Genomic DNA, 25,957 nt, shown 5'->3' with positions numbered 1-25,957 from the left:
ATAAACAAGAAAACAAAAAAAAGCACGATTTTAGCAGCATTATATTGTAGACAATTGGACTGCCAATCAAATGTAAGAAGTGTAGATATCTAGAACTATTTGAAGTATGAATACTTTGGAATTACATTTTACTCAAAGTTCATCATTTTTTCAAAATTGTCTTCAGCCATATAAGCCACAAAAATATAAGAACCACAGTTTCTTCTGACATATCTCAGTGCACAGACTTTTCAGCAATTTCTTTTTCTTTTATTTTTTGGGTAATGGGGGGGGGGGGGGGGGGGGGGGGGGAGAGGGAGGGGGACTACAGCTGGGTGACCGTGGGCTCACCTGTGAAGATTGACTTGTATTCCTGCTCAATCTTGCTGGCCATCTCAAACATCTCCTTGGCCTGTTTGTGGGTGACACGCTCACCGAAGGAAGTGAGGATCTTCTCTGCTCCCTGAGGACCAATTCAATTCAATTCAATTCAATTCAATTCAATTCAATTCAATTCAATTCAATTCAATTCAAAGCATTCCAACAATATAAACTGAGCACAGAGAGAATAAGCATACTAAAAAAGGCACAAAACCAAAATGATGAAAGTTACTGACAATATCAAAGGAACGTGGAGAGAACGGAACATACTAAACAGACAAACATACCATTTGATCAAAGGTTGTTGTGTTTTTTTTCCCTATCCATTAATTAATTTTTTTCTGTTCCTATAAATATGAATGGAATTCAACTTGCTGGTCATTCATGCAGCTTTATTCTTTTTTTCTGGCCGACATGATTTGAAAGCAGATTGCATACAAGAATGCATGAATTAAACAGATTGCATACAAGAATGCATGAATTAAACAGATTGCATACAAGAATGCATGAATTAAACAGATTGCATACAAGAATGCATGAATTAAACAGATTGCATATGAGAATGCCTGACACACAACTACTGTAGATGCGATACATAATCAAAATCTAAGGCACTCCAAAAAAATGATCAGAAAACCATTTATGACACTCCCTCCAAATCTGTTATTATTCACACAACAACAAAATAAACATTTAAAAACAAACAAACGAACGACCCCGGTAATTTCTCTTCTCTGCAAATTTTATACACGTACATATGTACTCCTATCCCCTAGAATGTCACACTTCTGTTTCTGTATCTCATATAAAACATTGCATGACCACACATTTCAAATTTCCCGTAACATCACACGCAAGCAATATGTGAATGGGAAAACTTGAGAGAAGGAGAACGAAACAACAGCTAAAGTACACATAAACAAATGAAACTACTTGTAAGAAACAACAAAATGCCAATGTCAGCCCCCAAAACAAAAAAGTATAACTTACTTGATGCTCTTGATGGACTTAAACTTGACAAAAATGACAATGGGGTGGAGCTGAAGGCTCTTCAGTCTCTCGGCTACGGCCGGGTTGACATTGTCCATCATACAGTGACATCCCTACAGGAAAGGCATGTACAGAGATAGGATTATACCGAGGCTAATAAAGCTGGAATGCAGAAGAGTTGGAAGAGTTGCCTGGTCAGGTACTTGATTCCCCGTGTACAAGTTATTGGTACACTCATCAATTCCAACACAGATAAAAACAATGTTTACACCATCATAATCATCAATCTGTGACAGATGCTGTGATGGAACTGTTGGTGCTTTATCTCCCTCTTTCTACTGAAAAAAAAAAAAATGATTATGAAATGATTCCTGTAATACATAATGCTTTCAATGCACCAAAACAAATACAAAACACAATGTTGAATCATGATGAATTCTTGCTATTTTTCACCTAAAGTAGCATCTGCACTTGGAAAATGATGGCAAGTTATTCTCAGTCTCTTGCAGCTGTCTCCTTCCAAAGTCCTTGTACAAGAGAGAGTAGTGCTTAAAGAAAGAAGCAACACTCACCTTCTTGCAGATGTCCTTGATTGTGGCTGTGTAGATGACCTCAAACATGTTTTCCTTGCGCTGGAAGTCGACAATCAACCCACTCTCGATGTCTTTCTCAAGCAGTTGGTGGGGCGACTGGTCCATTTCTGATCACAAAGTAAATACACAGGTAATTGTTAATTTTATGACCAACAGATAACAAATGTACCCTAACCGGATTAGTAGTGTAAATGAAAGACAACACAATCTACAATGTTTAAGAAAAATGCATGAAGGGAGCATAGTTTGAATTCTACATGCAGGTGTAGAACATGAGGTGAGGCAAAAATTTCTCCTTTCCGCATGGTTTGATATGATTCAAAGTTTATAAAGACACTCTCCCTCATTACTTCACAAGGAAAGATACAAGCATTGATTTAAAAAAAGGTGAAACTTGAGCAATTAACTTGATAAAACATTTCTTTTTTCCGTAGCTAGCCACTGACATATTTTCCTGCTAGAGACCATGTGTGATAGCCATAAATAATGCACCTCAATGCTGCACAAAACGAAAATTGATACGTTCAAATCTACATTAATGCAGTTTGCAGAGCCACACTGTAGAGTTTGATTTGATAACTGGAATTCGTTAGCAGTCTTTATACCTACAATGTTGGAGAAAGGCCTAGTATGTCATAGATATTGGTATCATGATTAATCCTGTATTAGAATGAATAGTGTTGACAGGCCAGCCCTTGAATGAAGTTTACTGCAACTTATTCAGTCTTTCTAATTCACACGCTCATAGCAGGAAAGCATGCATACAATATCCTTGAGTTCTCTGACATGAAAGATAGGGTTCTTGCGTCAAATTTAGACAGTATAAAGATTGGAAAGACAGCCGTTGTTTGTGCTCCTTTTTGCGTGACTGCAAACACTGTAAGCCAGCCCTCTTTCAGGGACTCACAAGGGGTGTGACACGACCTCTACCAAGTTTGCTTCATTCAACTGAGTGCACAATGAAATCTCATGCACAGGTTTTGGCTAAAAACAAGGAAATTACACAGAGCGAGTCCAAGGTGTTGCGGGGAAAAAAGGACTCTGAAGAATATATATATATATACATTTTTTTAACAAACCATTTCTTTTGCTTCCACAAATTGATTGCTGTAAGTACAAAGCTGAGAAAGTAGAATGCATTTACACATGACATTTCTAAAACCTGATTAATGCAAGCTTTTTTTTAAAGGAAGACTAGATTGTCATTTGACTGCTACTGCCCATGTATTCATACATGAAACCATAATTTACAGATTATCAAAGGGACCTTCATAACTTCTGTATGACTTCTTTAGATATAACAACATCACCTTATTTGACACAATTCATCATGTCATATATGACATCATAGCAAGAAAGAACATGTTGGTAATTTCTGATACCAAACATGTATTGTCCTGGATAAAAGACATGACACTTGGAGTATGTGACCATGCCACGCATTAGGAGGTGCACATAATAGAAGTCACAGAATACCCATTACCAAAATGCAATGTTGCACGCAGGTCCAATATCTCCTAACTTTCCTAACGACATCAAGAATGACTTGGAGCCGACAGCCTTTTTCGTGGCATGAAATTTTCACGAATTGCCACTGGCGTTCAATGCACATAGTATAAACAAGAAATTTCGCATGCATTTTAATTTCGCGAACCTTGGCGCTCGCGAAATTCGCGAAATTAAAATGCATGCGAACATTCCTCGTTTTACAGTACTCACTGGAGTGGACCCGGGTGTAGAGATTTGGCGACTCGTCCATGATCTTCAGCGAAACTTTCTCCACCAACGGTCCAAGAAGTATAACTGGCCGCTTGATGTGCACTGGTAGGTGGTAAAACAGAAAGCGCTATGTTTAGAATGATCTATGCCAAAGGTTGTCACTTCCTAAACTGGCAACACAAATGCTACATTCAATGCATGCTACCAGCAGTCTTGAAATCTACCTAAAAACCACTAAGAAAACTTTGCCTGCAAAGATTCAGCGGAATATTGACATTGAAGGCATGAATCTTCTCTTTGTAAACCTGTCACTGTATTACATCACATGTGTCTATAAGCGTAGTCATGTCTTGGAATGGGCTTTACCAAGCTGTACTAAGCTGTACTAGACTTGCATAATTTCCTGTTTCATTTGTATGACAGCTTTGCTTGAGAGGAAGAATTCCAGACTAAAGAATAATTCAAGAAATATGCAAATGTATGCAGCACTACGACTGCAGATGTTTCTCCGTGACAGCTTAATTTCCATGAAGAAATATGGTGCTCGTACATTCATGGAAAGTCAATATCTGTATACTGGTTACAGCATCAGTGATATTTTTATTCCCATAGTGCATATTTACAAACATTCCAATCATACAGTGATATGAACATTGACTTACTGTCTAGCCGCTCCACACGTTGATAGGTCATGATGGTTTCTGCCGTGATGAAAAGTGAACACAATGAGAAGTTTATTACTTCTTTGTTTCAACACTGCATATTTCTAAGATATCGTTTTTACACTGCATTCTGGTGACATACGCATTCACATTGATAATTTTACACTTTTAACTTTCACTAATCAAACAAAAGAGGTAGGAAAAAGTGGGGGGGGGGGGTGTGGTCGGAATAAGACAGAGGTAGAGGAAGGGGAAGGAAGAAGTAGGGGTTGGACAAGAGAGTAGGTGAGGCAAGGGGAGGTGGGATGATACATCAGTTCGAAGTTCCACTATGTGCAGGGGGTAGAAAATGCTCATTAATGGTAGCAGACATGACCAGATTTTAAATTCACAGTGACAAGCATATTATGTCATGATTATTCATGATGAAATCCATACAACTGGCACTTGCCAGGACGACCACCTGACAGCAACGAAGTGCTTATTAAAGCCTAGCACTTGACAATATCAATAGAAAAGGTTTGTTAATTGCATTCAATGTAAAACCCTGAAATGGATGCTTCCCCATGTGTAAATTGACGGGCCATTCTAGTCACCTGGTCTACACAGGTTCATTCTTTCTTTGAATATGAACTGTTACCTCGAGAACCATAATGTCACTTTGAGGAGTTAAGTGCCTAGCCAACTGAGAAAAAAGAAAGGTCCTTTGTTCAAATGTGCACACGAGCCAATTACGAACTGGCTTGCAGGGATAGAAGTAGGTGTTGGACAGGGGTTCATGCCAGGGAAGGACAGAGGGAAGGAGTAAGGGTGAAGTGGGGTCGGAGTAAGGCTAAGGGTAGAGCCAAGTGAAGGCTGGGGACCTTACCCTCTAGGATAGGCACATTGCTCATGGACCCCTCGCTGAGCTCCCGGCTGTCCTTGGAGTTGTTGTGCTGGTGCTTGGGCTTCTTGCGCTTGAGGAAGCTGCGGCGGGCGCTGCCAGAGATCCGGCCGTACTTCAGCTCCTCCTCCTGGTTGCTCTCGGAGCGCAGACGCCGCGTCATCATCTCACGTTGCATGCTGGAATGAACAAAATAACAAAACAAACCATGATGAATACAGTCTTATGGATCAAGGACAGCTCTCAAAAATATGTTAGTCCTATGATTTCAGACAGCATTGTTTGGTAAAATCACGTCAAAGCAACCACCACAATTTCTTTTCCCCCATTATCTTTCCAAATGTATAAATATCTAACTAAAGAATATTCATTCCTTACACTACAATTCCAGTGAGGCCAGTAGACATATTTCCACGCTGTTCCACTATGATACAAAGAGGAGCATACCAGTCTCACTGGCAATACTAAATCACTCCATATCAGAAAGCTATCATGTTGGAGCAGGACAGTACAGCAAGAACACAGGACTACAGCATTTCCCACTGAGACAACACTTTCGTAGTCTCCTCTGAATTCTCACCAGCAAGTCTGAGTAGAAGCATCTTAATTGAGCTCTTATTTAACTAGCTGAGCAACGTTAAATTCAATCGCTATACAGCAATACCAGTTTGTACACTCTTCGTGCAAAAGAAGAAGAAAAAAACCTTTCAACTTCAGTGTTCCACCCTCAACTTTCCCAATCAATGTGCTCACTCCCTCCCACACAAGCCATATGTGCTACTCAAAAGGGATTTTAAAAAAAAAATAGGGGGGGGGGATGGAGATCGATGTGCTTATTTGCGTAGGGGCATCACACTGAAAAAGGCCATTGTGTGAAAATAATGAGTGAGATGGAAGCATAAAGGGTAAATCCAAATAGAGTCAGGTGAATAACAATGCAATCAGTCATAGAGGGAAGAATGAATCAATCAGTGTGACATTGTGCACTCAGGTACTTGACTAATTTAGGGAAGAGCCAGCATTGTTTTGGTTTGGGGTTTTTAACACACAAAAGTGCACAAGAGCCTACTCTCCTTATACAGTGATCAAGATGACACAGGCAATTAGGAATGGTAGATTTTGCCATGATCTAAATTACTGAATTTGCAGAAGTGTGATACATGCCAAAGAAATTTCTGGCTCAAATAACTTGAAAAAGAAAACACTTGTGTTGGTGGAATATATTACTTTTTATCTGAATATTCAGTTTTAGTAGTCCTTGCCTGATGACAGTATTTCAATGTTTGTTTTTCTTGTCTTTTGCACTCTTTGGGAAAAATAGACCCACAATTCGTCCACCACAGTCAGCCCGAACAAAACATGAAACTCAAGCTGTCAAATTACCTGAGAGCTACAGCTTGAGGGGTTCACGGGCTGCTATAAATGGACAATGACATTTTGATTCTGAGTGGCTTGCCAGTTTCATCATTGACAATGCGATACATGATGAACAAGCTTTGTACGACAGTTTCAACATAGGAGCTGTATGTTGACTCAGATTTTCAGTGTGAAGCTACATCTCATGTCAAGTTTAAGTTCTTTGGATTCTTACAAAAAGACTCTTGTTTTGTTTGTTTTATTAACCAAACAGGCAGTAATCATTCAGGTGACTGTAACTAGAAACTGTCTATATTAATATACATGGTATACAGAATATGCACATAACATTAATAACTCAAGAAAATAGTTAAGAATCTTCAAAGTACAACAAATCAAGGAAAATATCTTTACAATTCATACTTATTTTCATTATGCATGAATCTAAAAACCAAGAGTCAAAATTCAATTTTTCCTTCTCCAACACACATTTATCAAAGCAAAAGATGAATTGTAATGTTATATTCCTGCCATATCACACAAAATCGCATCCACCAACCAAAAAACTAAAATGCAGCCGTGTCTTAGTGTGAGCAAACGTAAAGGACACTTACGCCGATTTGCTGGGAATCTGGCAACACTTCTTCTTGTGCCCCTCCTGGTCGATGAGCCAGACATTGTACGTGCCAATCACACCCTTGTACATGGTGTCATCCACCAGCATGATATCGTCCCGCTTGAAGCTGAAGTGGCCATCCTTGTCACTCGGATTGTCAATGAGGGCCTTGATAAAAAGCTTGTCGGGGTGGCGGCTTTGAATCCTGTTGAACTCTGCATTGCATGTCAAGGAGATTTGCAATGGATGAGGTTAAGTTTCCGCACCGTCAGAGGTTTCAAATATCAACATTTACACTGTTCCAGTGTAAGAAGAAAAGGTCATGTTAATAATAATAGTAATTATAATAACAATAATACCTGAAACATGCTGTGGACAGGTTTCGTCCAGGACAAGAGACCCATGGGCATGGCACCAAGCTAAGCAGAATTCACTCTGCCTCAAGCAAAATATCAAAAAATCTGAAGATTTGGGAATTGCTGTAGGTCCCTCTGGCAACACCCTCCTAATGTTGGGGTATTTGGCCCTGCCATAGGGGCCCTGGGGGGCACCCCTGCCATTTGTACAAACTATGATTCCCCTTGATGATTCTTGCTTTGTATGGTCAAAATCCAGCAAGAATTTGTCCTTCCCAAAAAGAATAGTCTGTTTACTGCTACTCCTGTAACATAAGAACTGTCACGACATGGCAACCTAAATCACAGAAAAGGGTATCGCTGGTAGACGGACATCAGTATTTACATAAAATGACAAATAGCATGTAGGTATCTGACAGATATTACAATTATTTTGTTTGTGTACTTGTCTTTTTCAGGTGTGCCTGTGGCAGCACCTCCAAGTTATCCTTGCTTGCTATGAAAGCATCATGTACCTCCAATGTTGTACTGCACCAGGATCGAGATTTCCTCTGCCGGTTTCTGTAGCTCCATGGTTGCCTGCTCTGCAGTGGCATTCCTCAGGTTCACTCCATTGTACTGCAGTAGACAAGGCGGGACCAGATGTAAGCACACACCAAATGATATCGGAATATCAGTCAACACAGGACATTCATAGTTTAAAACAGAACAGATCACCTAGATGCATTTTAAGGTTTTCATGATAAATCAACTTTCCACAAAAATTTACTGCTTGTGCGACAATGGGGGTAGGGAAGAAAGGTTCTTGATTCAAGTCTCTGAAGCAGCAGTGCTTGTGTCCCTTGGTAAGGGACTTTATAAAATGGGTTCGAGAATGTAGCCAATCAGAAGTGCTGAAATTAGTCTTTGTGCGCTTTTGATTTTCTTGCTGACATGTTCAGCTGTGCAAAAAGAGTGCAACAAAGAAGTATAACAGCATGGTGTGTTATCCTATAGGATATTACATAGAAAGCCTAACTGCACGGTCACTGACTTCACAATGTCTACACCAGCAGTGCACACTCAATCCGTTGTTATAAGCATGTCACACAGTACTATACGCGCTCTCAATCTTGTAAACAACTTCTAGATCGGGCCGCCTGCCGGCCTTGTGCATGAGCGTCATGCCTTACTTTAGTGTACGAAGTGTATGCATTTTACATATGTGACACATTTACACAAGTATGCAGGATGGAGGTGAAAGAAGAGAAGGGAATAGGAGTCCTACCTCAAGGATTTGGTCCCCCACCCTGAGACCATCCGGCTTGTTGGCGATGCTTATGTCTCCAATCTCAGAGACAAAGATCCCAACGGCATTTCCGCCGTAGATACGCAGGCCCAGGCTCGCACCGGACTTCTTCAGGAACACAAACCTGGGCTTGCCTGCCTCTAGGTAAGAGTCCGCTGATAGCATGCTGGTAGGATAGAGTGGAGAACAGAATTCACGTGATGATTGGTTCTGGAACAGAACTTGGAAGATGATTGGTTTCGGCAAAGGAAAACCATGTGCCATGTCATCTTCTGTCACATACCTTCTGGGCTAGCTCCCCTAAAACAAACCCAAACTGCTGTGACTCAAATTAAGAAAAAGACTGTCGAAGATGGCAAACTGAGCTAGGTTATAATGTTCAAAGAGGTGCAACACTGTGGTCACAACTGGGTGCATGCAGGGGCCAGTGATATATTGCCCTGTGTTACATCCACTGCATCACGTGATGTATCATTGCAGACCATCAACGTGGTAAAAGATTTCACAACTTTTATCCTTTTCTGGAGTTGGTACAAATTTCGAGGTGAAAATAGTTGTGGTATATCTTTACAGAGGTGTATCTGTCATAAAGGATAAACAAAGTCCTTGCCTGGCTGTACCCCTTAATGTTCTGTTAGCTAATTTCATCACTGATTTTATCCAAACTCCTTTACTTTCTTGTTTTCAAGCAAGCAAATTTGGCATGAATCTGTTTTACTCTTGCATGATTTTAACACAATGTGATTTCCAAAATACCTGAGACACCTGAAAATCATGACAAATACCAGTCTTGGCTTCTGTCAGGCATGTAGTTTCTCTCACTCACTCTCTCTCTCTGCACTTCACTTATCATTCACACAGAACCAGAGGAGATTTAACTTGGAAGAAAACTGGGGAAACTTAATATGTATTATGTACCTCTGGGTGCGACTGGCCCGGGGGGTGGGCGGAGTTATGGTGGGTGTGGGTGAGTTGGTCCTGGTACTGGTCTGAGATGCAATTGGGGTAGACTGTGTGCTGGAGCACATGGAGTCACGTTGACGATCACCAATTTCTGCAACGAAATCAGTAAAATACATGTTTTTTTCACATCCATAAAACTAGGTGGATGACAAGCAAATACTTTAGTCCTACCTGTACTATTGATTATCATCCCATCCCCACCCCCCTCACAAAAAAAAAAGATAAATAAAAATAAACACATAAATCAAATAAAGAATTGAAAGAAACAGCATCAGAATTATTGAATATGAACCTTTGTGTGTCTAGCACTAAGCTTAACTTGATAAGCTTTTTCACCAGCAATCCATCGTCAAACAAGACTTGACATAGTTTAGCTCACTCTGGTGTAGCAATGTGCCTCAGTATAACATCCTGGGGCCCATTTCATCAAACTTGTTATCAGTGACAACTGCCACATTTCTATGACAAATTTGCTCTCAGCCAATCAGATGCAAGGATTTCAGTAGCTTGTCACATCTATGACAACTTGTCACTGATGACAAATTTAATGAAACGGGCCCCAGGTCACAATAGAGATTAGGAGGCTAAAGTCATCTCTATTCATGGACAATCCGTTTCAAGATATCTGTGCCATATGGCAAACAGAGCACAGGAAAGGTGAAAGCAGATTTTGGTGCCTCAGATTAATGCATAATTTACCATTTGCAGATGAAACAAAAACCTTGCATTAGTGCTTTAAAATAGTTCTAAAATGTGAGTGAGGGACAGAAACAACCGCTGTAAAAATTCGAATCCGTATAATCGATGTTAAGTATTGTTAAATACACAAAATGTGAACAATAGTTATAATAAAAATGTTTTCAGACTAATGCATCAACAGTTATGGTTTATTGAGATATATCTCCTTATATTCAAGGTTTTATTGCCAAAAAAAAAAATTATATGGGAGGATGTTTTGTGATACAACAGACCTACACATATCCATTAAAAGTGACATCTTGAACATTTCTTAAATCACTGCTCCCAAAGGTAAACAGGACCTTTAAGGTCACTAGGGGGCTGTTTCATTACAACATCATCACATAAAAGTCTTTACATAAATCTTGGACTGTCCTAAGTCACTCATATGTAGCTAAGTGTATGAGAGACTTTCAAATCCATTTCATGAAGTCTCTCACAAGGGTGTCTTATGAGTGAGAAGTCTCTCATAAGACTTTCATGTAAACAGACCCCTGGATGCTGGCCATTTTGTGGCAGTTCACTGCTGGCGCCTTTCACACTCACTGTTTCTGTTGTACTGCGCCATGATACTGATGCTGTTGCCAGGACGAGTCAGTATCTGCACAGCCAACTCGTAAGTAGCTCGACGTAAGTTGATTCCATTGAACTGTATTGGCATGAGAAAAATAGATGGTTATTTATCATCACATATGTGGGCTGCCGTGTAAGGTATCCCAAGTCACATGGAACTTGAAAGATGTCAGACTGGAACGATTGAGACATAAATGGAGGGTGTGTCTCTCTCTCTCAAACAACAATGTATTTGATTGTTAACTTTTTTTCTGTGCATAGCTACCCACATCAATTTTACAAAATAAACAGTTTACCCTATCAACACACAGCAGACACTGTATTACACCCATAACATGAGCTAGCATTGTAGAATGTTATCACTTTTGTCACATGGATTGTGCTGATACCACAACATTAGCTTTTGCCTCAACAGATAATAGATCTGATCCTATTCATCATGGCCCAAAATGTTCTGCAAATAAAGGCTACTATCTTCAAAGCAACAATTTGCACAAATTTTCATTTCGTCAGACCAACAACCAATAACAGCAGTAACTACACCAATGAATAAACACGTATTTGAACGTCAGCAGTCTGGTACATTGGGCTGTATTAGAGAAAGAGAAGGAGGAAGAGACAATACACGAAAGATTGAAGGGAGGAAGGTCAAACGGAATGTTGGTGGGGGTTATCTCACCTCCAGTATCTGGTCTCCGTACTGCAGCCCGCTGCGTGCAGCTAGGCTATTCTCAGTGACAGTATTGACAAAGATCCCACCGCGCGGTCCCTCCTTGATAGTGAATCCCAACGTCTCCAGTGTCTCCACCGTCTTCTCAATCACAATGTGTCGAGGATCATTGCGCCCCCTACAGGTGATTCCAAGAACAGGGCAACATGTGACTTTGATTGCAAAAAACGACATGGGAACTAGACACTTTTCATTTCTGCCACTTTCCTTCAGAGCAAGTACAATACTTTACACTGTCGGCTTAACGAGATCTGCGATGATGACATCCTCAATACTGAATTTCAATTGATTTTATTTCCAACAGAAATCTAATGAAGAATTTCATGTCACTTAGGTGCAACAAGAATCCACATGACATCATAGTTTTAGCAGAATAGGAAAAAAACAATGATGTTGAAGGCAGAGGCAAGGTCCTTCATAACAAAATGTTAAAGGTAATGAGTACATTGATAACTCACGACTAGCATCGCAGTATAAATACCGTATCATTGACCTGGGCCCCATCTCATTAAACAAGCTTGCCAATTGTCAAATATAATAGATGCAGCCATCACTGAAAAACTTCAGTGCCCACAAGTGATTGGATGAGAAGAGCTTGAGAAGCTGTACCTGTTAGGGGGACCAATGGTGATAATGGGTTCCAGGGAGCCACTGGACTGATACTGTGAGTCATCCTGGAGACTGGAGGACGTGGGACTGCTGTTCCCAGAGTTGCTCAGGGAAGCTGTGTCAAGGAGTCAAAGTGAGTCAAGTAAGTGATACCATTGAATTCTAATGACAACCAAAATTTGATGCAATGTTTACTTTCACTTTATTATGCATATAAAAACAAACAAAAGCAAAACAAACAGAATGCTTATTGGGAGTTGTACTGGAAAAAAATTGAGCATTATACAATCCTGGAGGTAATAACTTAGATAGATAGATGGATAGACAGATAGATAGATAGATAGAAAGATAGATGACGTATTGATAAATTGATAGGTAAATAGACAGATGGACAGACAGACAGTTATACAGATAGACAAATAGAATGATGAATAGATAGATGGTCAGCAGCAAGACTGATAAATGATTAGATCAATAATGACTTTCACATTACCTTCTAGCCATATAATAATACTTCTGATGACTTTACTGCAATATCTATCAACAAGAAAAATTCAACGAATCAGATAAATCAGTGACAAATTGTGCATTCATTACAGCTGAAGTACATAAACACTAAGAGAGTAAAAGGGGATCACAAGGAAGCTCCAGAAAAAATTTTTGAATTGAACTTACTAATGTCAGAGGAGCTAGACGGCCCAGGGCTTGGTCGACATGGGTAACCTGGAAGATGTATCCTGTCAAACTTGTTTGGCAGAGACATATACCCAGAAGACCTGTGTTGGATGGTGTACGCATCCAGGTGCAGATCAGAGTTTGTGCTCAGACTTGAGCTCTGGTGCTGTGGTCGGTACTCCGGCAGTGATGTTTGTGATGGGGCCTTTTCTGGGTAGATGTGCTGGACGGGGAAGTTAAGGTGGTCGGGTGACACCCGAGACAGCTTGTAACTTGAAGAAATGTAGCTGGGAACGATATTGTTTGGCTGGACAATTATCTGGGCAGGAGTGGGCTTTGACTGCTGATACCAGGAGTACTGCCAGCCATTAATCATGCTTGGGGTGCTTGGCTCAGAACCACCAGGCATTGGGAAAGGGGGAACGGTATTGACGGGAGTTGCGTGGAAAGTCTGGAGGGAGTCCTGGGCTCGTCTGGGGAATAATGTGGCGGGCAAGGAAGCCTGGAGCTGCCCTTCCCTAGTAGGCACTATTGCACTTTCACAGCTCAGTGTGTTGTTCACTGGAGGCACAGCTGAAACCGATACCGGCTTGAAGGCAGGGGCTGTGATGTCGTGGAATTCAACGTTGGTTATGGAGAGATGCTTGCTGTTCCTGTCACGCCGAGAGTAATCTGTAAAGCCCGACTCCATGCTCGCTGCTCCTTCCGTCATGTTTGACGTGTCCGGTATGCTGCTCTGAGAATTCATCAGAGGGCTAAGAGGTGTAACTGTGACAGTCGTGCTCTGAGCTGGCAATGATACATGTGATCCTTGGGTCCTGATACCAGTCCCTGCGGAGGGGGGAGACTGCCACCGACATTCTGAACCAGAGGACGACTCTGATAATGAAGGGTGGTGCCGCTGTGATGCCTTGAAAGATGACACACGTTCTGGAGGTTTCGGTTTGGCAATCTCTGGCTCATCAACGAAAGGGGGGTCTGGCCAAGAGTCCTTGTTTGGGAGTGGATTTCGTTTGCGCCTCTTGTGACCTTCTTTCAAAGCATCTGGTGGAACTCGAGTGGGCCAAGTACTGTGGTCAGGAAAGGGACTGCTGTGCTTCTGGCTCTTTGTAGGCACTGTTTTGTTATCAGAAAAATCCTGCAAGAGGTTGTCATTAGTGTCACAATTCGCATCCCATTCCCCAGAGAAATCAGTGTTGCAGTGGGGCTTAGCGGACTGCCAATCCCTCCCGCTACTGTTAGACAGGCTGCGGTAATGATGCGGCGACTTCTGCTGCTGTGAGCTGCTGTCAAAGGATCTGTGGGGACCGTGGGGGGACGATGGGTGAGCTTCCCTGTACGAAAAGTCCTGTGATCTGGGCCTCACTTGTTGCACATTCCCATTAACATGATTTGGCGCTTTCAGCGCTACACTAGGTACACTTCTATTGTTGCACTCATCCCAATTTGATTGGCTTGACTTGTTACTTTGTCCTTGATGGGGCATGGGTGACGAATATGGTGGTCTGTTTTGAGGACCCATCCTGTAAACATGCCCAGGATGCCGTGGGTTCATGCCCCGCATAACATCCCTGCTACGGAGACTCTCGCGCCGAGGATCATTTCTGGTAAATTGCCCTGAAGGGAGATTTTGAAAATCCTCTATTGATAGCGGCACATCTCTCTGGGAGTGACCATGAGTATCACCATTGGTGAGAGGGTAGGCATCACTACCACCATCATTAGAGTGCATGCTGAGCCGGTGGGCATCTTCTCTTGACAGGGATACCCTGGAGGCGTCGCTGCCATGACTGGATTTGGCACCAGGGTAGACATCATCAAATGCTTGCCTCTCATTCATGGTGTCATGACTATGGAAGCTCCGGCGCTGTGGCAATGGCTTGGCATTCATAACAGACAGCATCTTGTGCTCGTACTCATACTGGCTATTAGACTTTCTTGGCTGGTGCGGGGACTTCACAGACAATTCTTGATTATCGTGTACCACGTAGGACCTCCGGCTGCTGCGGTGCTGTGAGTCCTCCCGTTTCAGGGAATTCTGAGAATACTCTGTCCCATTGACCCCCCTCGTCTCACGATTGGTATCATGCATGTGGATCGGTTCTCTGACAGAGTTCTGCCTTGACAGGGCCACAGGGGTGTGCTCTCCACTGACGGCAGAGCAGCTCTCTCGGCTGCTCTCCCGCGAGTGTCCACTCCCCTGATGCTGCAGGTAATCCTCTCGCTGCGCACTTTGTATTTTCTCAGTCTGAGCGCTGGTGTGCTTGCTGCTTGGATGAGGGTTCCCGTTCTGATCTGCAGTCTGGCCCAGCATCTCCATTGGCAATGGGAACATGGGAGTGGTCAGGCTGGACTTGGAGGATGATGTCTCCTGGCTCTTAATGGACTCCACAGTGGGACTGGTGCTGGATGACGTTGGCATCCCAGTTATCCTGATGATACTCAGCATCACAGACTCACAGCTTGACGACAACATCTTCTCCACCTCTGGCACAGACTTATCTTCTACCAGGTTGCCGTCAACCTGTGGAAAAGAAATACAAAATGTGTTTTACCCTAATAATCCATTCAATGCCACACTTTGAATTCAAGTGACCCAATAATACAATGAAATTAAGCTTTTAAAACAAAACATTGCAATCACTTTAACTGTATATAATCCACTCTTACATTTTTCAGGAAATCTATAGTTTGAACAAAAACATCAGCTAGTTTTCCTAATTTTTATGCTTGCTAAGCCCCATCCCTGAAAAAAGAAAAAGAAAAAGAAAAATAAATTGTGGGCATGGTTTGAGACATATGATTTCATGGTTGGAGGACATGCTTACTTTGGGCCATACAGTTGTGTAGTCAAGTCATAAATACGGGATGATAATTCACGTTTGTATTACATTTACATTTTCAGATGTCGTATTGAGAGTCAAAGTCATAGAATAATTAACTTTGTATCAATCTGGCAAAGATTGCACAAATATTGTCCTTTTGTGAAGTCAGTATGAATCACTGAGATCACAGTAGCTGTGATATCATGTTCATGAGTGGTGTATCGGTCATATAGTAAACACAAAGTACTTGCCTGGTGGTATCTCTTAAAACCAGCATTTTGTCCCCCCAAAAACCTGAAATTCATAAAATTGTTCTCAAGCATCAACTTGTTTGACTTCATATACTCTGGCAGCAGGAATGGAAAATGAATGTTCATATTCACTTGCGTAGAGTATTCTCAGCAAGAATGGAAAATGAATGTTGACATCCACTTACGTAGAGTATTCTATCTCCTGGAAGAAGGCTTCCCTCACTGGCAGCAGCAGAGCCAGGAACTATCCTGCTGATGAAGATACCCGTGTCAAGCACGAGACCATGCTCCTTGCCTCCGTAGAACAACTTGACTGGATGATGGCGAATCCCAGAGGGGCGTCGCCGCTTGACAACCTAAAGAGAAAGCAAAAAGGGGGTGGAGGGGACACTTTTTCTCAGTTGGAGACACCATAAACTGTTTTTGCAGGCCTTCAGACTTAGCAATATCTACTTTAAAGTTGTGATTAATTTTGGTTCATAATGTCAACCTTATCAGGGCCCTGTTTCATAAAGCTGTTCATAAAGTTACGAATGACTTACGAGCGACTGGTAATCAGTTCTTGTGCTGAATTATTGAAATAAGTATTGATGTGCTGTATAAGTATAGCACATCAGAACTGATCACCAGTCGCTCGTAAGTTGTTCGTAACTTTACGAATAGCTTTATGAAACACCCCCCAGTTCTGTTTGTGAATGACAGCTATTGTTCACAAATGCTGACTTAGCATAGGAAACAAGATGTGTGGGAGTATGATTTTTAGAATAATTGTGCTAAAAACGTCACTGTTCTCTTATTTGGTATCGCTCCCCTTTCACAGCTCAAACAAAAATGTCCTTCCATGGGAAAATAAAGAGAAATGGGCAAGCATGTCAAATGGTCTACTACCACAAGATCATGCTTACCTAATATCTCTGCAGTTTGACCATTCAGTTGTTCACTACATAAAATTATATCATCACATGACCATGCTTTGTGAACCATCCTTACCATGTCAATATGATGATATACTTTTATGTAGCAAACAGCTGAATGGTAAAGATGAGGATGTTTAGGAGGGTAAGAGGCAAAGGGAAGGGGATGGGGGGTAGGAGCCAAGACAGAAAGGTCAGAGTCTGTACCATGTTCAGAACTCCTCTGCTGTTCTTCACAGCCTGCGCAGCGATATTGCAGTCACCCCCGTTGGTCAGATCGACATCGTTGACTCGCACAACACAGTCATTCACCCTGCAGATGGCAGAAATTCACGAAACAGACAAAACTTTCAACTACGTATCAGCCATTTATGCTACGAAATGAATCAAATATGAGCCACAAATTATTCTGCTTGCCGTGGTTTTTCAAGCAATTGTGTTAATTACAGTCTTCGAATTCATTTATGGCAATTACTGATGTGCAAAGAAAGCACTTAACAAACTTCATACACTCTTCTTGGGAAATAGTACATTTGATAATACCGTATCAATGCCTTGAAAAGTCTTTGAATGCTCTGCAACTAAGGGGTCTGTAATAAAATGATGGGAGTAATCATTTCATTGTTTACATTCTGAGGGAGAATACATTCATGCTCTTGAGCTGCCTAGCAAAAACTAGAATCTGTTTTGGAGGAAATTCTATGAAATACACATTTAAATACATTCCAGGCTTTATTCATTAATCACACAGCTGCATAAACTGCCAAACAATCACTCTTTGAGCATTTAGTTCCTCAGGCATTAGAAATACTGACCATCATTTGTCATCTAGGACAAAGGGTGACTTACAGGAAAGTCTCATAGTACATACTCTGCATGAACCGTTTGTGAGAAGTTGAATAGACAGTAAAGTAGAACTGACCTCAGACGGCCATCGGCCACACTACCCTTGTCCACCTTGGTGACCACCACGGAGCAGTCGTCAGGAAACTGGTGGTCCTTGTTGCAGTTGCCCATGTCAAAGCCGAGCATGGACATGTCACCGTCATCCTGGCAGGTGAGGTTGGGGTAGAGCATGGATGTATTATAATCATCACATAACATTAAAGACACTCATATTCTGACAAGAGGGTATTATTGCGTCTATTATTGAACTGCAGCACTAATATTGACCAATATTCTTGTTTGATCTCTCTCCCCTTCTCTCTCTTTCTTCTCTTTCTCTCTCTCTCTCTCTCTCTCTCTCTATTATTTATCTACCAATTTATCTTTTTCTCTATCTTATACATCTTTGTCATATACACAAGCTAAAATACAAACATTCAAACATGTACCGAAGTCTGAAGTTCCATGATCTTCTAAGGAAGGTAGAGGAAGAGTATGGTTAGTAAAAGAGAAAGAATACTTAGAAAGAAGGAGATGGGGAAGAGGATACACAGGATACAAGAAAATATGGAAAGGAGCAAAAGAAACTCATATTAATACTACACCAAAAAAGTCACAATATGAAAATGGAAGGGAGACAGATAGGACTAAAGTCAAGAATGAAGATGGTAGGAGCAGGAAGGAGAGTTTAACTCTGTTGCTGCCATTGGCAACTTTGCTGTATACAATGTCAATGCCATTTTAAAAGAGAGCGGCCCTCAGCGGGTTAACATAAAGTACGTACCATGACTGTTCCCAGCTCGACGCGCTCCATCTGCCACTCCTGAGAATCAGCGTCGATGGCCGAGTCCCTGCTATGGGCGATCAGCTGACGCATTCTGGCCCCTTCTTCTTCCTGCTGCATCACATTTTGCCTGCAATTTTCAAAGGGCAAAATCACCACAAAAATATAAAAATATATCACAAGTTTAGATTTTCTCATCCCCATCCACCTTCCCCTCTCTTGCTTCTACTTATAAGGTCCTTAAAATTGTTCTCTGATACTGTAAACATGGAAATATTTGCAGTACATCAATTTTCTCATATTTCACGCTTTTTTTGGCTAGCACACATTCTATAATAACCTGTGAAAGTATCTTCACAATTTTCTCTACACATTTTGAACAGGTTGAATGATGTACTTTGTCGGTGGTGCCTCCCTGGTACGAGCATGTGTGTGTGTACATGTGTCCTAGAACTATTAGTAGTTTCCATTTGAGCGCATGTGCGTATGCAGTTATTTCAGAGAAGGCTGTAGATTCAAATGGATCGGCAGTGCACCACAAATTAAAAAACCTGTGAATATATCTTTCAGCTGTAAAGTGCAAAAAATCAATCATGCGAAAATATCGACATTTACAGTAGATTGATCTTGTGCAACCATTTTTGGCCTGATGACAATGAGTACAAATACTGTAAAACGCATAATGTTTGTGTGCATTTCAATTTTGCGAATTTCGTGAGAGCCAAGATTCGCAAAATTAAAATGCACGCAAAAGTTCTTGTCTACACTATATGCACTGAATGTTGAGGCAACTCGCAAAAAATGTCATGCCGCAAAAGAGGTCGTTGGCTCCAATTCGCGAAAATTTCATGCCATGAAAACTTTGTGTTTTACAGTATGACAACATGGAAGTAGAGGAGGTACCTACTTGCTGATAGTACAGGATGTCAATAGACAAAATCTTCTCTACAAGAAATACACTGTGTCTTGACCCTACAGAGTTCAGTGGACTCACAACCATGGTTTGTGTGTGTGTGTGTGTGTGTGTGTGCCTGTGAAGCTGAGTGAAAGAGAAGTTTTCTTACTCAGCAAATCTGACAGTTATTAAGAACATTATTGGCATCATGATAAACAAACATGACTTCTGTGTGTGTGTGTGTGTGTGTGTGTCTGTGTGTGTGTGTGCGGCAGAATCATTGCACAAGTAATAAATTTTCTTTCCCTTTCTCTTTTGGGAAAAAAAATAGAATACTGGTTACTGTTATCATGTTGAACAAAAAATTTCTGTGACATGGCACATTGAAGTTTTGTGAGCTACATTGCAATAAAACAAAAATCAAGCTACTAAATATAAACGCAATAAAAACTGTCCATCCTTGCATCTAATTCAGACAGGAAAGAGAATTATATCTTGGAGGCAAATGTCTGTAGGAAGAGCACTGTCATAAATGTTAATTTAGCATGGTGGCTGCATTTACCAGGTACCGGCACTGCAGGAAATGAACTCCTTTCATATACTAACAAGGTGCATATGATAACCAGTTTTTAAGCGCATCTGATGTGATGCACCCTGACAACACATCCAAGGCTGCATTAAATGTCAATTAACACAGCTGACTTGCAGCCAGGCCAGTGTGTGGCAGCACTGACGATCAGTCAATATCACGGCCAACGCCATCATTAATTGAGCACAAACCACACCACCACGGAAGACGCAATGTTACAAGCTTTTCTGTCCATGACACAAACAAGCATGCAGGCCTCTGAAACTTGACCCACAGAGGACGGGCTGATTTTGCTGCAACACACATTTCCCATAGACCCTTGGCCGAATATATTCAGGACTCGTCCTGACGGGCCTACTGCACTTTACCAGCACAATGCCTCTACACCTCACCTCAAAGTCCGTACTTGAAAATAAAGAATAATGGACGAAAAACTATTACCCTAGCATGCACAACTGAACACCATTCTTCCCCTCCTTTTTTAACTCCAGAGTATTACATTTCCAAAGTGGTGTGGATTGATTTAAGACTGAGATAGTTGTCCACTGTCTGCAAGCAGAAATAATTCAAAGCAGTCTAGTACTTAAAACATAAATATTTCCATAATTGCGTGAATCATGCTGTAAACAAAACAAAAAATCACATCAATCTTTTTTAAAGGTGTGAATGGTCTACAATACTTGGATGATTGTCTTATCAATGAATGAAAAATGTGGTAACAATTGCAGATTGCAAACTACTCATCTTATCAAGCAAGACCTACTTAATGCGAAAACACAGGACAAACTTGTTTTATTGCATCAAAGTTCTCTTACACAATGGCCGACTTACATGACTTGGTTCAGTTCTTTGGTGACTTCGTTCTTTTTCCTCTCCACATCATCTGTCTTCCGCAATGCTTCGGCATAATCGCTAACGGCACGGTCACGCTCTCGTCGTAACTTATCGCAGAGGGTGCGTATACTCTCTCGCTCCTGAACAATCTTGTTCCTTTCACTGAAGGCCCGGTCACGCAAAATCTTTGCATCTTCTTTTTGCTGCAATACAGGGGGTAAAAAAGAAGAGCAGTTAGAATATTAAGTTGGAACAATGCTGCTTAAATTCTTAGAAACAGAATTTCAATTCAAAATACTTCATTAATTCTCACCTTATTCTCATGAATAACAGGCGCTTTCATCCACACACGTATATGTTGACTCCATGGGAAATAAATTCCAATGAGAATTCTAATGATAAAGTCTCTCCCATTTTACATAGGGTTATTGGTAAACCAATATATGACAGGATCATGACTCTTAACCCGTTGAGGATGGGCTGATTTTGCTACAACACACATTTCCCATAAACACCTGCCGGAGTATACTCGGGGACTCGGTCCTCAACGGGTTAATGGTTAAATATCTCACCTTGATAGCTTCCTTGTAATCCCTCTGCAGGGTGTCCACTGTACGTCTCAAGGCCTCCACCTCCTTGCTGACCTCCTTACACTCATTGTGGGTCATCTCCTGCTGTTGCATGGCCTTGTAGTTCTCCTGCACCTTCTCTTCCAGTTGGTCCAGGGCCTGCTTACGCTCCCGCCGCGCAACTGCGACTTGCTGTTCGTATTTTTGGAGCTCCTGGAGGATTCTCTCCCGCTCTTTCTTTGCCATCATGGTGTTGTTGATCAGTTCCCGGTAGCGCTCGGAGTACTCACTGATTTGCTTCACTGCTTGGTCATGGCTTTGCCCAGTTTCAAGGAGCTTCTGATGTAAGCGATTGTTCTCAGCTTGAAGGCTGTTCAGTCTCTCTTCTGCCTTCTTTCTCTTGGTGATCTCCATTTGAACCTCGTCCTGCACTTTTTCATTCTCCTTGAGGACTTCAGCACGTTCGCTCATGACTAGACGGTGCTCCCTCACTGCTAGGTCACGTTCTTCCTGGGCCTTTTTCAGAAGTTTGACATCATGAAGTGCCTTGAAGCGTTGTTGCCTGAATTCATCATGCTCCCTTCTGCACTTGTCAAACTCCCTCTTGGTAGAGGTATACTGCTGGCGCAGCAAGTCATACTCCTTGAGGATTGACTCTCGGTCACTTCTCAAACTGTCAATCTGGTGCTGCATGTCCTCCTGCAGTCTGTCCATCTTGTTCATGCTTGTTCCATGGGTACCTTTCAACTCGGCATAAAGCTTCTGCATTGCATCATAGTCCCGCTTCAGTGTTTCATATCGGTCCATGGCCTTGTCATACATCCGTTTCACATCTGGCTGTCCCATCATGCCAACTACCTCGCGGCTCTGTGCTCTCAGGTCGTTGAGCTCCTTGATGTCATTATCGTGCATCTGCCTGATGTCGTTCATCTCCAGCTGCACCTGGTTGCGTTCAGCCATGAGTTGCCTGTATTCCTGCTGCAGAGTCTGGAGCTCGTTCCGCAGCTGGTCCCCGTTGCTGGTAGCCGCTTGGTACTGCTTGCAATAGTAATCTGCCTCCTTCCGTGCCTGGTCGCATTCCTTGGTCAGTTTTTCCAGCTTGAGCATCGCCTTGTGGCAGTTCTCCTGCAGCGTCTCATAGTCCCGGTGGGGAATCCCCCTATCAGACCGCTCCAAGGAGCGGTCGGATGGCATGCTCATCCTCTTGGGGATTCTGTATGGCTCGTCGATATCACTATCCAGGCTGCTCTGCTTAGATGCCCCTGTCTCCCCCGGCCTCCTGCCCACTGAGGCAGGGATGTTCCTGTTCATGGGTGGAGGAGGTATCATCATCCTGGGGCCTGTAAGGAAAGAGAAACAAAGTCATAAAAATGTATTTCGTTACCAGAATGTCATGCCTTTTCAGCAAACAAATTCACTGGAGAATTCAATTGACACATGCTACAACTAGAGAAGCACTCTGAGAGCGCAGACCTCCGCCAAGCATGCAGCTCATTTCCATTACTGATCTTGTTCTTCCATATATATATCAGTGATTTCCACCCATACGTACTATAGCATGCTGAAAGTGTTTATAATACTAGTAGTGTGCTGAAAGTCTCCCGATTTCCTAATATAGAAGCCTTTGTTACGTCATAAACCCTCAGCTGCACAGTGCGCCTCATCCCAGCAGAAACTAGAGCACGCACTTTAGTGCGCGCATGCAAGCCTCAAATACATGCACCCTGAACTCCCAAGTTCACTGACCCTCCCTGCCAAAATATCAAAAATCCTTCATAAATTCCCCCAAAATTCTCGGATCACTACCAAAAGTTAATCGTTTGTTACTCGTGTCATTCTCAACCTTCCCTGCAAGTTTCATCCTAATCCGTTGTCTACTTTTTGAGTTATTTTGCGCAAAGACAAACGAACGAATGAACGTACAAACGAACGAACGAACGAACAAACCAACGGTAACGAAAACATAACCTCCTCCCTTGGCGGAGGTAATGATTAGAAAACTTCACATTATTTAGAATTCTGAAGTGCTTTGGCTTTTCCTTTAATATCAAAATGACACTTTCTCATTTGGTTATACCTTGCTCAAACCTATCAAAATATCATTCTATTTCTTGTGAGGTGGGGGGGGGGGGGGGAGGAGGGGTGAAGGAAGAGGGGAAAGAAATGCTAAGGTAGAATCTGAAATACAATAATCTTGTTCACTGCCTGATCCTATTCAAATTTTGATGTACTCAACTGAATGCAATTTTCATCAATCAAAGAATTTGTAAGAAAAACAGACAGACAAATGAGAAAAAAAAATGGCAAAACCAGTTTCATTGTGACCTTGCATGATTGAGACAAAAATGGTTGAATTTGTTAGTTTTGCTTTGGATATAGTTTTCCCTTTTTTTGTGGGGGGGGGGGGGAGGGTGGCTTCCCACTCCAGAGCACTCCTCATGATGAAACATGGCACATTGACAGTGATAGCTTTTCCAAATGCTGGCCCGAGTTTGGGCAAACCTGCCACATCTTGTATCAGATCTCCCGATCCCTAATTGCCATCTCCTGCCTTGCTACGTGAGCACAATATCAAGTGACAGTTGAACTGGTTACCACACATCACAAGCTAGCACGCCATGTCTCATTATGTATTCATGATCGCAGTAGTGGCTATTCGATCAAATAGACTTGCAGCAGATGCAATGCGAATCTCCAGCTTCACATTCAATTTATGTGGGGGGGGGGGGGGGTTTCGAAAGAAAGTAATTATATCCTAAGCATTTGCCTGCTTCTGTCTACAGTGAGTGTTCAGTATATAATCTTGAACATTTGATTGAAATCAATAAAAAAGAAACTCTCTGCAGCACATTCATTTCATGTTCCCTTCCCATGTTTACAATGTGATGAATTCATATATCATACTCTATGTTGGACACAAATACACAAATATGAAAAAACAAAAGTCTATGATTATACTGACTTGTCATACTGTGTATGGGAAAATGTATAATGACATCAGCTCCTACACTCAATAAAATTCTGTTTTAATCCAATTGTGGTGCTTGAGACCCTTATATTAATCATCTTGACGAGCCTCACACTTAAGGACTCGGAGAACGCACAAATATCCCCTGTGTCTGTTCACTCTTTTTCCCACATCATGCAAGACCAGCAAGTATGTGTTGCAAGATGGTTTTACTTGTAATGCATAACATCCCCAGTGGCTGTGCACGCACATCACATTAAAACATACTCAGCTTTGCATCATCTATGACAATATATTGGCTACCATTTTCCTTGAATTTAATACGTTGTGTTATGAGGAAATTGAAAATGAGGAATAGGTAAGATCATATACCAATAAATCAATATATGCAGAGTGACTGCATGCAGAGAGCACAGTAATTAAAACTGTCTCTGCACATCTAATTAGTTGGAGCTGTTTAATGGGTAACCACACAACATATAATGTGGTATATTTGCTGTCATAGTGCTACTGCTCTGCGCATACATGATTGATTCTCTTGCACGCACCCTCACCCTTTCCCTAGCAATCTCTCCCTCTCTCTTTCTCTCTTTCTCTCTATAACTCTGTACATATATTTCACTATGTATGTATGTATATATATATATATATATATATATATCCTCATCTTTCTCTCTCTCCCTCCATTTATCTACCTCAAAATTTCTCAATCTAGCCTTATCTCTCTCTATATATCTATTATCCCTTTCCCTATTTTTTTTTCCACACACATACGTGAGTGTATGGGTAATATAATGTATCACGAACAAATCCCACCTTCCCAGGTCTGAATCAAACAGGAGTGGCTCACATAAGCCAGGTGTAATTGTGCTATGGCCACTGACATCCCCGATGATTATCCGAATCCTGTTAACTCCCAACTGGGGGTTGCTCGTGCTAATGAATGACCTTCTAACTGATAGTAGCTTCATCGTCATCCTCCATTCGTTGTCGTTTTATTTTGTTATGGCAAAAAGAGGAAATGAGATTGAGTTTTACCAAACCCATGAATAAATGACATCCAAACCTGTGACTCTATGTGGATAAAAGACATGTGAACTATTACTAATATGTGTGTTGTATTGGACAGTGGTGATACCTACAATTGACTTGTGGCTGGCATAGGTTCAACAGCTCTTGACATCTGCGAGTTTACATTTTTCGATACTTGACTGACATGACACTAAAAAACAAAGAGAGACATATTCAAATTTTGCACAAGAAGCTGATATTTCTAAATATAGTATCAATACATAAATTTGAAGTATGATAGGGTTGCCACTTCAGTTAATT

The 25,957-nt window shown here is 41.6% G+C and overlaps 1 protein-coding gene across 1 annotated transcript in view; it reads right to left on the bottom strand.

Moving 5' to 3' along the window:
- LOC139738669 (disks large homolog 5-like) overlaps positions 1-25,957 on the bottom strand; it is a 104,445-nt gene that overhangs the window by 2,762 nt on the left and 75,726 nt on the right. Inside the window, 21 exon segments of the mRNA XM_071649282.1 lie at positions 331-412; positions 414-435; positions 1,351-1,463; positions 1,923-2,050; positions 3,663-3,764; positions 4,325-4,363; positions 5,193-5,386; positions 7,178-7,394; positions 8,051-8,153; positions 8,803-8,989; positions 9,742-9,877; positions 11,071-11,173; positions 11,777-11,945; positions 12,437-12,551; positions 13,112-15,635; positions 16,373-16,543; positions 17,309-17,414; positions 18,024-18,151; positions 18,771-18,900; positions 21,086-21,291; positions 21,661-22,997. Coding sequence (XP_071505383.1) covers positions 331-412; positions 414-435; positions 1,351-1,463; positions 1,923-2,050; positions 3,663-3,764; positions 4,325-4,363; positions 5,193-5,386; positions 7,178-7,394; positions 8,051-8,153; positions 8,803-8,989; positions 9,742-9,877; positions 11,071-11,173; positions 11,777-11,945; positions 12,437-12,551; positions 13,112-15,635; positions 16,373-16,543; positions 17,309-17,414; positions 18,024-18,151; positions 18,771-18,900; positions 21,086-21,291; positions 21,661-22,997 — 6,312 coding nt within the window.

This window comes from Diadema antillarum, unplaced genomic scaffold (assembly GCF_040938485.1).
Source record: "Diadema antillarum isolate AM-2024a unplaced genomic scaffold, OU_Dant_1.0 seq00000764_RagTag, whole genome shotgun sequence".
Taxonomy (NCBI): domain Eukaryota; kingdom Metazoa; phylum Echinodermata; class Echinoidea; order Diadematoida; family Diadematidae; genus Diadema; species Diadema antillarum.
This window is presented reverse-complemented; position numbering and strand designations above follow the sequence as displayed.